The sequence below is a fragment of the Petromyzon marinus genome, chromosome 33 (genome assembly GCF_048934315.1).
Source record: "Petromyzon marinus isolate PM22_M1 ecotype Great Lakes invasive population chromosome 33, UKy_Petmar_22M1.pri1.0, whole genome shotgun sequence".
NCBI lineage: Eukaryota > Metazoa > Chordata > Hyperoartia > Petromyzontiformes > Petromyzontidae > Petromyzon > Petromyzon marinus.
Genome location: NC_133699.1, coordinates 435750 through 451617, shown reverse-complemented (window position 1 = coordinate 451617; position 15868 = coordinate 435750). Strand labels below are relative to the sequence as shown.

The window sequence follows — 15868 nt, the reverse complement described above, 5'->3', positions numbered from 1 at the left end:
AACGTGACGCGGCCAATGTCGCTAATTCCCCTCTGTTACCGCCCGTCCAGCGGCACACGCGGCAACGGAAGTGAGACTTTATTTCTCCCAGAATTGTCGTGTTATCTCATTAGTTGAGAAATAGCACCGTAATGATTGCTTTGTGGAGAATGTGGTGCCGGCTCTCCGGTTCCTGCTGCTGCTGCATTCCCGGCTCAACTGTGGTTCCTCCTCACACCTCTCAGTTGCTCTCTCTTCGAGAGTGAGCGAACGCTGTGTCCGTTACAAGTTGGATTTATTATATTGGTAGAGTAATCGATTATGGAAACATTCCGTTTGGAGCCAGGCTCCTGCACGATGTTGCTCAGCCGGCGTCCGGCGCTGTGCGACTGCACGTACCACAGAGCCGAGGCGGAACACAAAGCCCAGGAGCAGGCTACTAAAACCCAGAGCGCCGAGGGCGGCCATGGCCAACGGAGTGAACTGCCCAGCGTTCTTCACTCCACCTGGGCACACCCAGTCTGGCACCATCTTCACATACAAACACACACGTACATTGACATGAGGAGAAACCCAAAAGGACAGACAAATCTTGCTTTCACGTCAAACTGTAGGAACCTTGCCCATTACATCGGTCAGTTCAGCCTCATTGATTCAAGCAAGCCTAATTTCACTGAGACACTGACTATCAAAACCGTTTGCTTGTACTGAGTCAATGCTGCTGAAATGTTGCACTCCCAAAAGGCCGTGGGGCCGATAAGTTGTAGAAAAATATCCTTTTATTTATTGTACGTGGTGAGACAGATACGTGAAGGAGACGCATCGTCTGCTTACATATTTTGTAACTTAAAATTTCCGCCATGACACCAGTGATTCTTTCGTGTTGTTTTGTAGACACAGGTACACGTACTACGTAGGTCGCGTGTCATGGGACCATCTTAACAAGCGCCTGAAGTTTTGTTATGAGAGCAGAGCATTTGAATGTCACTGTGAGGTGCATGGCAACACCGACCACTCGGGAAGTCGCAGACCCCGCTGGGGGCCCCTCAGCTCCGGTCACTACATGGCTAGCCATTAAACAAAGATAGTCACTGCATGGCTAGCCATTAAACAAAGATAGTCACTGCATGGCTAGCCATTAAACAAAGATAGTCACTGCATGACTGGCCATTAAACAAAGATAGTCACTGCATGGCTAGCCATTAAACAAAGATAGTCATTGCATGGCTAGCCAATAAACAAAGATAGTCACTGCATGGCTAGCCATTAAACAAAGATAGTCACTGCATGGCTAGCCATCGAACAAAGATAGTCACTACATGTCTAGCCATTAAACAAAGATAGTCACTGCATGGCTAGCCATTAAACAAAGATAATCACTGCATGGCTAGCCATTAAACAAAGATAGTCACTGCATGGCTAGCCATTAAACAAAGATAGTCACTGCATGACTGGCCATTAAACAAAGATAGTCACTGCATGGCTAGCCATTAAACAAAGATAGTCATTGCATGGCTAGCCAATAAACAAAGATAGTCACTGCATGGCTAGCCATTAAACAAAGATAGTCACTGCATGGCTAGCCATCGAACAAAGATAGTCACTACATGTCTAGCCATTAAACAAAGATAGTCACTGCATGGCTAGCCATTAAACAAAGATAATCACTGCATGGCTAGCCATTAAACAAAGATAGTCACTGCATGGCTAGCCATTAAACAAAGATAGTCACTGCATGGCTAGCCATTAAACAAAGATAGTCACTGCATGGCTAGCCATTAAACAAAGATAGTCACTGCATGGCTAGCCATTAAACAAAGATAGTCACTGCATGGCTAGCCATTAAATAAAGATAGTCACTGCATGGCTAGCCATCGAACAAAGATAGTCACTACATGGCTAGCCATTAAACAAAGATAGTCACTGCATGGCTAGCCATTAAACAAAGATAGTCGCTGCATGGCTAGCCATTGAACAAAGATAGTCACTGCATGGCTAGCCATTAAACAAAGATAATCACTGCATGGCTAGCCATTAAACAAAGATAATCACTGCATGGCTAGCCATTAAACAAAGATAGTCACTGCATGGCTAGCCATTAAACAAAGATAATCACTGCATGGCTAGCCATTAAACAAAGATAGTCACTGCATGGCTAGCCATTAAACAAAGATAGTCACTGCATGGCTAGCCATTAAACAAAGATAGTCACTGAATGGCTAGCCATTAAACAAAGATAGTCACTGCATGGCTAGCCATTAAACAAAGATAGTCACTGCATGGCTAGCCATTAAACAAAGGTAGTCACTGCATGGCTAGCCATTAAACAAAGATAGTCACTGCATGGCTAGCCATCGAACAAAGATAGTCACTACATGGCTAGCCATTAAACAAAGATAGTCACTGCATGGCTAGCCATTAAACAAAGATAGTCGCTGCATGGCTAGCCATTAAACAAAGATAGTCACTGCATGGCTAGCCATTAAACAAAGATAGTCACTGCATGGCTAGCCATTAAACAAAGATAGTCACTGCATGGCTAGCCATTAAACAAAGATAGTCACTGCATGGCTAGCCATTAAACAAAGATAATCACTGCATGGCTAGCCATTAAACAAAGATAGTCACTGCATGGCTAGCCATTAAACAAAGATAGTCGCTGCATGGCTAGCCATTAAACAAAGATAGTCACTGCATGGCTAGCCATTAAACAAAAATAGTCACTGCATGGCTAGCCATTAAACAAAGATAGTCACTGCATGGCTTGCCATTAAACAAAAATAGTCACTGCATGGCTAGCCATTAAACAAAGATAGTCACTGCATTGCTAGCCATTAAGCAAAGATAGTCGCTGCATGGCTAGCCATTAAACAAAGATAATCACTGCATGGTTAGCCATCGAACAAAGATAGTCACTGCATGGCTAGCCATTAAACAAAGATAGTCACTGCATGGCTAGCCATTAAACACAGATAGTTACTGCATGGCTAGCCATTAAACAAAGATAATCACTGCATGGCTAGCCATTAAACAAAGATAGTCACTGCATGGCTAGCCATTAAACAAAGATAGTCGCTGCATGGCTAGCCATCGAACAAAGATAGTCACTGCATGGCTAGCCATTAAACAAAGATAGTCACTGCATGGCTAGCCATCGAACAAAGATAGTCACTACATGGCTAGCCATTAAACAAATATAGTCACTGCATGGCTAGCCATTAAACAAAGATAATCACTGCATGGCTAGCCATTAAACAAAGATAGTCACTGCATGGCTAGCCATCGAACAAAGATAGTCACTGCATGGCTAGCCATTAAACAAAGATAGTCACTGCATGGCTAGCCATTAAACAAAGATAGTCACTGCATGGCTAGCCATCGAACAAAGATAGTCACTGCATGGCTAGCCATTAAACACAGATAGTCACTGCATGGCTAGCCATTAAACAAAGATAGTCACTGCATGGCTAGCCATTAAACAAAGATAGTCACTGCATGGCTAGCCATTAAACAAAGATAATCACTGCATGGCTAGCCATTAAACAAAGATAGTCACTGCATGGCTAGCCATTTAACAAAGATAGTCACTGCATGGCTAGCCATTAAACAAAGATAGTCACTGCATGGCTAGCCATTAAACAAAGATAGTCACTGCATGGCTAGCCATTAAACAAAGATAGTCGCTGCATGGCTAGCCATCGAACAAAGATAGTCACTGCATGGCTAGCCATTAAACAAAGATGGTCACTGCATGGCTAGCCATTAAACAAAGATAGTCACTGCATGACTAGCCATTAAACAAAGATAGTCACTGCATGGCTAGCCATTAAACAAAGATAGTCACTGCATGGCTAGCCATTAAACAAAGATAGTCGCTGCATGGCTTCCCATTAAACAAAGATAGTCGCTGCATTGCACGCTTTCAGATACACTTCTGCGGCCGTCTGGAATGCTCTTCCTTTCGATATTAAGAAGCCATTTGTGTTATGCACTTTTAAATCATCTAAATTGAAATCTCATTCTTTTTCATTACTTTTTGTCTTCAGTTTATTGTCCTTTCTCCGCACCTCTGATTATCAAGGTTGGCTACGTACGGTGTGAAATAAGTTCAACAACAACATACACACAGAAGGTGCGAGTGCGGACTTTTTTCTTCTTTCGCTCTGATGTTGTATTTGCACTTTTCCCTCGATGTGCGTGCATTTCGTTTACAGCCGTAAAACGCCTCGTTTGGTCCCTGTGCGATATTCCTTAAGGACCCTGCTGCCATACCCGTTCTCTGCAATACGGTATTGTTGTTTTTGTTGCTGCTGGCTGCAAGGATCACACGCTGCCGGGAAAACTGGCTTAACGGGATCATCATCATGCGTGTAACAAATCAAATTAACTCAAACTCGGTCTGTGCCAAGTTCACGCGGTGTGTGCTGGGAGCCGCTCCATGTTATCCCAGGGAGCTACGGCACGGCCACTGTGTGTGCCGGCGTCACTGTCCACGTTTCTCCAAATTTGAAAGTGTACCCCCACTTTCTCAATTAGAATATATCGTGGACTGTACAATGATCGCCCCCCACTGCAAAAAATTTGGCAGGACACTCCTGAAAGGGGAGTCATGAAACTAAGTGAGGTTTTCCTGGCTAAACAAGCATAACATAGCAGACATACACGAGGATGCAATCTAAGTATGCAGGGTCATGCCCAATCAGTTCCAGGGATGGAGTGGAAGATGGCAGCCTTCACGTGGCCCACTCTGTCAAGTGAGAAATTACAACGAATGCCATCAACACAGTGACCGAACATCGATCATTGATCTCCCGGCCAGCAGAGCAACAACAACACAAGCCACGCCAATTGACCTCTTCAGGACCAAACAATGAGCCAGACAGACTCCTGGCGTGATTGTCTGACGTGAAATTGTAGTTTAATGCTCTGCATTTACATCAGCCATACGAAACAAGAAGAAGTTCCGAGGATTCAGCCTCCTCTCTCGGTGCCGGGACCCCACTCTGTGTGTCGACAGAGGGAGGAGGTCCCGGACTTACCAGGGTGACTGTTGGTGCCAGCGATGGCCACACGGAGGTGGTGGCCCTCAGGAGCAGATGGTCCAGCCTGGACACGAGCCATGGCACCGGCAGTGACCCAACACGAACATCCAACATCGGTTCGTCCAAGGACTCGGAAAGACCTGCTGGAGGCAATGACGCACCGACATACATATGACATCATCGCCACAAGATATATATTTTAAAAAATCATATTCAGCGCTTTGTCAATCCACTGCTGATTAATTTTTTGCCACGCCATGTCATTCATGTGGTTTGTTAGACCATACTTCACCATGCTGGAGAGTGTGTTGGTGATTAGGCAATATCAAGATGTCTGCCTGTACGAATGCGTTTGGGGCAGTGCTCATTTCCATTCGTGACCGTAGCCAGTGACGTAATATCGAGTGTGCAGGCCGTGCAACTGCACCATACGCCAGAGGGGCTAAGGGGCCGGGCTATGAAGAGGGCAGGGAATTGGAGTGGAGGCCCGATTTAATTCCTTACGCTATGGCCAATGCTAATCCACTACGCCACTAGTCTTAAGCAAATGATGTATGACCACTGTTGATTTTACATTAAGTAATAACGCCATTTTTTTCGCCTCAAATAAATAATTTTTCCGTGTCGACCCTCACCGGGATTTAACATCGCAACCAATCCCTCAATCTCGAGGCCTGAATTGGCACTGTAAAGTCATACTGCTCTGAAAAATAGTGCCACAGCCAATCAGTAGCCTTCGTGCTGTGTGTTGGATATAAACGTGCACGTGCGCTCAGGATAACCTACTTGTTGTATGATGTTTTCACGTAAAAATCCTACAGTACATAACCAAACTCAGTTGTGAATGTAATTGGTGCTCATTATTGCTGAGTCACTGTTGATTAATCATTGTGGCCATGGCTTAAGCAGTCAAATGCTGCCCTGTGTGTGTTTGCCCTGTGCCCTACCTTCCCTAGGGTTCCTCTTGTAAGGTGGCATCTCGTCTCACACACGATTCATTTCTGAATCTATGCGCCACCACAGCCAGATACAATCAAAACGGCTGTTGGTCAAGAGAGGCTACCTTTGACCATCATAACAATCCCACCACAAACTTACCCTTCACATAAGATCGGCGCACCCTTCCGACCTTTGCAATTGATTCTGAAATCTCTGAGTTGGTCAACCGTGGTTCCTGCTCCTTAGCTCTATGTGAAGCCACAATGGGGTCATCATTTTCTAGCTTCGTGACTGAACGTTCCTTCACAATGTCTTGTTCTTCCAGCATCGCCTGGGCCTCTCCGGATGTTGGAGAGCTGTCACTGGGATGGTCCCCTTGATCCTGAGATGCACCGTGCAGAACTTCAGCTTCCGTTGTCACCAGTGTTTGAGATGCATCGCCTGCGTCTTGAGAACTGTGTGTGTCTATTAAATCTACGTTTTCAGCAACACTGACTTCCGGCACCAAATCATCGTCCATACGTCCTTCGCTCACCATTCCCATTTCTCGTACCAGTGCAGCAATAATCTCAGATTCTGAGCCATCATCTTGGTTTTGCATCTCTATAGCGACCGCGTCACTCGTCGTGTCGTCGTTCTCCCCCACGATGCTGCCTGTGGAAGCGTAGTTCGCTTTAACAGCATCTACGGTTGGCTCCTCTTGTGCAAGATTACCTTGATCGCTAACAACCTTTCCTGCACCCGCACCCATATTATCCATCACTTCGGCATCACTGGTAGGGTCACGCGACTCAATCACTGTGCTGGTATCAGCATTTTCCTGCTGGTTTGATGTAACATGCTCACTCAGCTGTATGCGCTCACCAGCCATCATTTCAGGATCCGTTAATCCGAGATCAAAATTGGTGTTGGCGTACTGAGATGTGGTGCCACTCATTTCAGTTTCAGGGACAAATTGTGCGCTGTCGATGATGCCGTGTTCATTTTCAGCATCAACATCAGCAACAGAGCCTAACTCTTGTGGCTCGTCTGAAAAGTCAGTTCGGTATGCTACATTCAAGCTGCTTGAGTCATCTTCGGGCTCATTCACTGTGTGTGGTACCACTTCAACAGATGGCATAATGTCTTCGTTTTTAACCTCTTCAGCCATGGTATCGTTCTCCAAATTGACGCTTTCGCCAATATGATCTTCAGTGGCAAGTGGATTTGGTGGCGTTTTAATGTGTAATTCTTCCTTAATATCGTCACCTTCTAGATAATCGTCCTCTTGATGCAAAATTAAGTCTTCATGCGGGTCATCTCCGACTTGGTTTCCTTGGTCTGATGGAGTATCTTCATTCTCATTCCAAGTTTGCAGAGTCTCGTCACCAGAAAAAGTTTCACCATCTTCTGCTCCATTACTTTCGACATAATTTTTACGAAGCTGCACATCTGATTCTTCACGTGGATCGGATGGAATACTTTCAGTCTCATGTGGATATTGCAAAAGTTCATCAGCAGGCGATGTTTCATTTTCATCAATGCCATCGCTTTCCACATCAGCTGTGTCAGGCTTTGAAGCCAGGCCTTCATGATGTTCGTGTTCCGTGTTATCTACTAACCCATGTTCTGGCTCAAGCACTTGTTGCAGATATTTATCAACCAACGAAATGTCATCTTCATGCACACCGCCACCTTTGGCAGCACCGTCATGATACTTAAAAGTTGATTCTTCATATACATTGCCTTCCAATGTTTTTGATGAATCGTCTTCAGGCTTATTTTGTTCAATCGGAGCTTCTTCAACATGCGAGGCTTCACCTACACCATCATCTTCTGTAGCAGCTTCAGTTTGTTCGAAAGACAAAATTTCCTTTGCTTCACCTTGCGTGGCTTCAGGCTGACTTACATTTGGAAGCATTTCAAACACAGATTCAACGGCATCTTCTCCACGATGCAACGCTATGTTCTCCACATCGGTGTCTTCCACCGTTGATGTTGCATGTTGTTGTACTTTTATTTGGTCCTGAGAACTCTCTTCAGGTTCAAGTTGAGTTGGTAGAGGTTCTGTGCCACCTCGATCAATGCTGTCATCCACAGAGTCACTTTGGTATTCAAATGGGTGATTTGCATTGAGCTCAAGTGAACTTTCTTCAAGGCTGTTTTCACTTGGTGAAAATTCTTCCAGAGAAGGTTGTTCACTTGGTTTAAGGTCACTCCCATCTTCTACGATACTGCCATTGTCACCTGTTACTGATTCAGATAACAGCTGGCCTTCAACCAAATCGGATGACCTGTCTCTATCCTCATTTGGGCTTGGTGGGCGTTCAGTCACAAGTGGATTGTCATCATTCTCAAGGGTAATATCATTGATAGAAGCACTGTCATGCTCAGATATTGTGCCATCAGTCACTTCATCAATACTCTTTCCACAATCGCTGTCAGTGCTAAGGAGTGCATCATCTGACACATCAGAACCATGACCAACTTCTGGTTTCTCATCGCTGACAGCAACTGATTCATCACTTTCAACATTAAATCCGTCAGAGTCAGATTTCGCATGATGTAAAGTCGCATCTTGTTTGTCATTATCGATATCTTGGTGCTCCAATAATATTATTCCTTCCTCTTCATTTGCAGAATCATTTGACTCTGTTGTGACAGCATCAACAGAAGTTGGATCGCCATCCAAGTCACCATTTTCATATTTAGCAACGTCCATGGTATCCACCGTTTCATTTTGCATGTGACTTTCGACCTGCAAAATATTTTCTTCTTGGCTAATACCATCTTGAACCTGTGAGCTGTCGGCAGGTGTAGGTTCTGGCCACAGGGTTGTGTTTTTATTCTGATCACCTTCATTTGCCATGCCTCCAGTTGTTGCGAGCTGAGGTGGTTGCCCTTGGCCATTTGTTTCAAACACTTTACCGGGTGCCGCCATGTCCTTTGCATCTGAGCTCATCTTATCCTTGGCCGTTTTTCTCTTAAACAGTTTAGTCACCTCCTGGGCGTGGTTCAAAAAGCCATCAAACCACCCCGATTGAGGAGATTTGTTCTCTGCCCCATCCAGAGGCATTGCTGCTGCTTTTCCATTTCCTGTGTCCACCACCAGGTCTTGCATCTGCTGAGACGAGCTATCACCTCCATTGCCATCATTCAATTTATTTTCAATTTGAACATAGTCATGGACTTCCGATTCGAAAGTGTGGTTTTCAGCTTGAGATAAAGCATCATCTTGGTCTGAAATTACATAATAATCATGCCCTTTGAGTGACTGCCCAGCCACTGGCATAATCTCACTGGCTGTAGGTGCAGTGTCTTCAGATATTGCCTTTTCGGAAGTTATTTCCACATTTGAGAGATATTCTGGAGAGTTTCCGTCAATGCTCGACTGCTGCTTAGCACCATCAGTTTGGCCAGTGGCTTTTTTGTTGGGAAACATTCCAAACCCTGAGAACATCCATTTGGCATTATTGTAAAAGCTACCATCAGTGGAATCCACCTTACCTCCACGGTCACCAGTAGAAGAGGTGTCGGGAGATATGCTGATGTCCCCACCGTTGCTCTCCTCTGTTAACACAAGCGTGTTCCCATACGCCAGTGGCTCTGCGCTTGGCAGCTGTGGGTCTTTTGTAACCACTTCAACATTCGCATTATTGCTCAGATCTGCTGAAGCATCAGCTGTGGGTTTATCTGGGGCTGAAGCCTCAACCGAGGCCTGAGATTCATCTATGGGCTGAAGAGTCGGGGAACGGTCTTGCAAGATTGTCTCTTCGCTCTTTTCACTTGTAACGATCCCACCTGTACCAGCGGGCTTGTCGTCTGGCGCTGGCTTAGATCCGAAGAAGTTGAAGCCACTCACGAGACTCTGCACGTTATTAAGGAACCCTCCAGGCACATGTGGCACTTTGGCGATTTCATCTCCAGGTGTAGGCACCTCATGCTGGGCCAGTGAAACACACAAACACACAAGTACACAATGAACCCACCTATCCATGCATCCACCTACACACCTACAGTATCTACCCACCCACTTACGGTGGTAGACTGGAGTATGTAGTGTGTGACGAGTAAAAACAGCCATAGTGAAAGATATATTGGCATTCAATGCCAAAAGCAAATCAAATAACACGAGCATTGAAACTGCCCAAGTAATGAAAACTAGTAAAATACCGTACATTGCGGGAGTAACTGATAAACTAGCCAAATGTTTGGAAAAACAAAACATCTGAGTCAGATTTGGCACAGTACATAAAATACAGAATTAATGTCTGGTATAAAATATGTATTACCGAAGCTATCAATAGCTGTGTACCGGATTAATTGAACTTGTGGCAAATGCTATGTTGGGCAAACTGAACGAAAATGATCAGCACGAGGCTAAAAGAACACCAAAGAAATATTAAATACTCCCAAATATAATTGTTAGTAGTAGCAGAACACGCGTGCCAACAAGGACACTCAATTGATTTTGACAATGTTGAAGTTCTGTGCAAAACTAGTTACTACTGGCCAAGACAAATGAGAGAATCTATCGAAATTGAGAGAAATAAAAATTATTTTAACCGTTTGGATAGCTTACCGTCTTAGAGCTGCTTGGAAGCAAATCATTAAATAATATATTGTTTAATTTAATGTATTATTTGGGATTAGAGATTACATTTGGTAGGCTATTTTAGTCCACACAATTGACAGGGAGTTCAAGAACAACGGGCTCCCATAATGCACCTGCATAATGTTCGTTGATCACTACATAAATATGCATCAATTAATTGCCCCCCCTACTTCAGGCAAGAAGAGCACACAAGTGTTGTCATCACATCTACGCCTCTATTTAAGGAACGAAACAGATGGACTTCTCCACAAATCTGGCTGTCGCCTGATGAAGCTAGTTGTAATTACGGGCGAAACGTCGTACTTAGATTGTAAATGTTGTGGCTTGGCTCTCCAACTCACCGGTGTGCTGTACTAGTAACGAATTGGCACGTTCTGTTTACGTGACAAATCTTACTAATTGGTTGTGTCGGGTAGTGGTGGATTTAACGAGATTTACATATTTACGCGATCTAACCCAAAAAAACTGTATTTTGGATGATATTGGCCGTGAAAGCCTACGTGTTAAACTGAGGTATATTGGATTTGGTGTGCCAGGTGCGAATATATTTTCAAGGACGCTAATCCGGACAGACTCGGCTGAAATTAAGCCCTGGTTATACATGATTATTATCTTGGGTAATCACCTTAGATGGTAATTTAGAAATAGATTGCTATTTATCTTGGGTATTTATCTTCACCAGCAACACAAGCCACAGGCACAGCTTAGCAAAAAATGAAGTCACGCCCTCTTCTCTAAACTTAATACTGCACTTTGCGTATCGTGTGGGTGTGCGTGCTCTCTCACTCCCAGGTCGATTTTCACCTCCTGTTCCGCTGCGACGTCGCCTGGCTTGGATGAGTCGGCACCACTGTCCCCACTTGGCGATTGCGCAACGTCGCTTGCCAGCTCTCCATTTCCACCTGGGGCACGCTGCTCGTCGCCGAAGTGGCTCAGCATATCAGCAGCATCTCCTGGCCCTGCAGCGTCGCCTGCCGCCGGGCCTGTTTCGAACTGAGACGCAGCTTTGTCTCCACTGAACCATCCAAGGATACCTCCCGCGTTGGACAGAAGCCCTTGCATGGTGGCGGCAATGCCGGTGGACTTTATCTCTGGAGGCTTTACCAAGTCGGCCCTTTCAGCCAAGATGTCATCCTCTCCAGAACCGATGACGTTCTCTTCTGAGGAGGTGTCTTCAATGAACTCCTGATCCTCAACCTCAGGGTTCCCCACAGCCAATTCGGCCGAGTCCAATTCAGCTGAGTTGTCCTCAATGTCCTCACTGCTGTCGTTTTCTTCCCCAACATATTCTCCATCGAGACACCTAAAGTCCCTCTCCTGAACACAGACAGAATTGCAGGAGACATTCTAGAGTACCTTGGCATTGTTATTTCCATGCATTTTTTTTGAGTGAATTGTTTGCAATGGGATCAGGTCTTAATTTAATGTGGGGTCTGTGTGGGTTTGTGACCTGCTCGACGTGCCTGGTCCAGTCTACCAGTGACCCAGCAAATAATACATGAAGATTTGAGCCCTGAGTCAAATTAAGTGTAAAGTGGTATATTATCTCCTCCAGCTAATCTTGAGCAAGAGTAAAAACATGTGTTAATAAACCTGTTCTTCATTCTGTTAAGAGTTAAAGTATCCCAATCGTTGTACAAACAGTGTGTGATGGGCTTACCGTTGACGGCAATTTGATCTCCTTTGCGTTCAGAAATGGCTGGGCTTCCTTGACAACATCTTTTGGGAAAAATCCAATCTTCCCTTGACACTACAACACAACGATAAAAAACAGTCAGTGTTGAAATATAACCGACATGATGGTATTAGCGGATGGACAACATCTCCGCAGCCAAATGGGTGACATAGTCCACCGCTGCAATTTACAAGCAAATGAAGATGGATAGTTGATCGAGAAATGCATATATATATATTTTTTCCCTGGGCCATTCCGCTTACAAGATTTCTCACAATAGTTTTTACACCAGAGCTGGGAAAGCTTTGGCCCATGAGCCAGATATGACCCAAGACTACATTTAATTCGGCCCTTGGCCACATAAGACCTACTACTTTAAAACGGCCTCCACAAACGATACTGTCACTGCAAACACTGTGGCCATACATCAACTTGGGAAGTGCGACCCAGCCTCAATGTGTTAGTGAAAGGAGAGCATTATTTTTGCATCATTATTTTATGACGCCACGGTGTGTGTTAATGTGTGGCCCACCAATGGTACTTGAAAGTCAGTGCACAAAGCAGGATGACGAGATGCATGCTTGGATTTACATTGAGAGGGAGAAAGAGGAACACATCGATGAGAGAACATGCACAGTCTAAGGGCATCATTCAAACTGTTCAGACAAGTAAGTGGGCTTGGGCAGGACACGAAACTGGAAGGTATGATGGCGGGTGATCAATAATCGTGACAGAGTGGCACCTCAGAATATAAAGCGTCCGAGATGACGTCCACCGATGAGATGGAGTAAGGAGATCAGCTGGTGCGCAGGTGTTAGATGGTTTGCTACATCGCATAACCGTGAGAGGTGGTCATGGCTTAGGAAGGTCTTCATCCAGCAGTGAGTTGATCAGAGCTAATAAATGTAATAATGATCACAGATAAGTGTCAGTTGGGTGGTGATGTCAGGTACATGTTGTCTGGTGAGGGTCAGTGAGTCGAGATCATAATGATTATTTGGGCCAAAGCAAGGCCAAGATTCTCCACCCCTGCTTCACACTCACGCTGCCAGCCCAGAGGGAGTCTGACTCGCCGGTGAGTTTCATGAACACCTGAATCCTGTCCTTGGCCTTGAAGGAAAGGTAGCGGCAATCCGGAGCCTCGTAATCCCTGAGCGCCTTCACGTGGCTCATGATGGCTTCACACAGCGCATGTACACACACACATACGCGTCAACATAATTTAATTCACTGATGGGCATTAATTTAGTCCATATATATGCGTAGCTCCTATGTGTTTTTTGGGCCGCGCGATGTTTGGCATGATGTCCGACGTTTCGCTCCACATGCTGGGAACTTTTTTACGAACTCAATCCAGCTCGTGGAGCGAAATATCGGACATCGTGCCGAACGACACGTGGTACGTCCTGAACACACACGAGGGAACTGTACAGCACAACCGTGAAAACACATGCAAAGTAGTGTTATATACGAGTTGTCAAATATTAAATAGCATTTACATTTTCTCCATTGGTCGCACACAAGTGAGTGTACGAAAAGACAATTCTAGAAGCACACCACACTTAGGACAGTTACATTGCCTAGCAGAGGGGTCGGCCACCAAAATAACAAGAGACTTTTTTTCGAATTCGGTTAAAGAAACTCAATATTCCAAGATCCGCAATGCCACGTGAATACGAGACGATGGTCCTTAATAAATAACGTCACGAAGCAGTCCTTAAAGAGCCACATGCGGCTCCGGAGCCGCAAGTTGCCAATCCCTGGCCTAGCAGTAGCGCGTAAGCCGCTTGAAGAAGGTCTACAGTTGGAATCCAGCTGCCGCCCTGATTAATACTGTGGGTGTATAAACCATAATAACTCCACGCCGTCCGCTTCACAGTGGACGTTAAAGATCGCGTGACGTCATTCGCGAGAGCAGTAGGCCATTGTGTGCCAGCGTTGTTTGTACACATCTACCAAATTCGCTAATTATGCAATTGGGAATACACATAGCGATCGTTCCACCCGACTGCAGCGTTCTTCATTGCAAGGCTCACGGGCCACTGGCGGCCCCTGGTGGCATTTAGTGCGAGCCCTGACGTGCGGCCGCCGACAGAGACACAAGTGAAAACACCCCCATCATCATCATCGTGCTCCTGTCAAACCCCCAATGGTTTCAAATGTCTTATCGGCGAAAGTGGCCCTCCTCTGAAAAGCAGTGAAGAACACTGCCTTATTGAATGACGAATGCCCCCAGGTCACTCTTGCAAATGAGACTCATGCTGGCGTCTTTAAGTTCTCATCTCGTTTAACAAATCACGCCAGGCACGCAGTGCGCTTGGGGGAGGGGGGGTGAGTGCCCTGTGTCACCACTCACCATTGCAGCCTTCATCTGCGCACAGCTTGAAATCAGAAAACTTGTGAGCGCCGGCGGAATTCCATCTCACGGAGAGAAGAAGACCAAGAGCCAGCAGAAGCCTGCTGACAGGTGGCCCCATGGCTCACACGAGTAAACGTCCAACGAAGACTAAAACGCGCAGCAGCAAGTCCTTTCTTGGGCTTCAAAGTGACCTTTGGTCGCTGGCAACCCACGTCAGCGCGCTGTTCATTGCCAGCTGACACAATCACGAAACGAAACATCCGCAGAAGCCACTACCGCAGACACCGGGTGGAATTTGATGAGAGTGGCTTAATTTTGTTGGCAGTTTTCATGCCATTTCTATTCTCTTCTTGCCTACGAGCTAAAACAGCAGATGTTCTAGCCACGACGAGAGGGCCTCAGGAGCGAGTTTTTGTTTTGCTATATCTCCTCCGTTAAACGAGCGAAGACTACAGTGCTGCGGTTTACCAGATGGTGCATAGTTTGGGTTGCATGGCCACAATCGCTTGTCTTTAATTGTCTATTTATGAAGACGTGCACATCGACCTGTTGAGGTTCTCATACGGTTAATGGTTCCACCAGCGTCTTTGAGAATGAGCGTCACGCCAGTTGATAGTGCGAGTTTAAAAGTGAAGATGTGTACATTGAAATCCATGTGCAGCCCTTGGTCAATCTACTGCTGGATAAATGTCGGCCTATGCCGCGTCGCTCATGGGGGTTTGTTTGACCATACTTCCCCTGAACTCGCAGCGCCGTGCCGTGCTAACCACTGTGCCACCGCTCGTAACGAATTGACGAATTCTCTGTTCTGTGACGCATTGTGCGCATAAGATATTGTCCAGAGAAGAGTTTAACACTCCATAATAGAGGGTTTTTTTGGGGTTAGATCGCGTTAATATATAAAAGTGTCGTTAAACCCGCCACCACCTGACACAGCCAACTAGTGAGGGTTGTCACGTAAACAGAACGTGACAATTCGTCACTAGTACAGCACTAGTGTATAGTGTAGTGTATAGTGTAGTATACTAGTACAGCACTAACCGGTGTGTTGGTGAGCCAAGCCACAACATTTACTATCTGAGTTTAATGCTGTACTCGGAAAGTTCAAAACGGATAAGAGTTTGCAGGCTCAAGTAAATACGAATGAAAAATGTAAACATTTGTTTGGTTATTATGAATGTAATTGCTTTTTAACAATTTAGCGACTAAATTCCAAAGCTTAACAGTAGTTTATTGGAAATTAGGATATATTTTTAAATCGCATGCTGCATTGTTTATTC

General features: G+C 45.3%; 1 protein-coding gene across 5 annotated transcripts in view; it reads right to left on the bottom strand.

Moving 5' to 3' along the window:
- The window catches only part of LOC116948268 (uncharacterized), a 38038-nt gene extending 22448 nt beyond the window's left edge, over positions 1-15590 (bottom strand). Inside the window, exons 1-7 of one of the 5 annotated variants that reach the window (XM_076071411.1) lie at positions 14586-15590; positions 13322-13407; positions 12215-12304; positions 11341-11871; positions 6120-9882; positions 5019-5164; positions 379-510 (exon numbers count right to left, since the gene is read on the bottom strand). In XM_076071411.1, the coding sequence (XP_075927526.1) occupies positions 379-510; positions 5019-5164; positions 6120-9882; positions 11341-11871; positions 12215-12304; positions 13322-13407; positions 14586-14706 (4869 nt within the window). In that variant the 5' untranslated portion in view covers positions 14707-15590. Of the gene's footprint in view, positions 1-378; positions 511-5018; positions 5165-6119; positions 9883-11340; positions 11872-12214; positions 12305-13273; positions 13408-14585 lie in introns of all 5 variants that reach the window. The other 4 variants (XM_076071408.1, XM_076071409.1, XM_076071412.1 and 1 more) reach the window with 4 other exon arrangements.
- Positions 15591-15868: the final 278 nt, after the last annotated feature.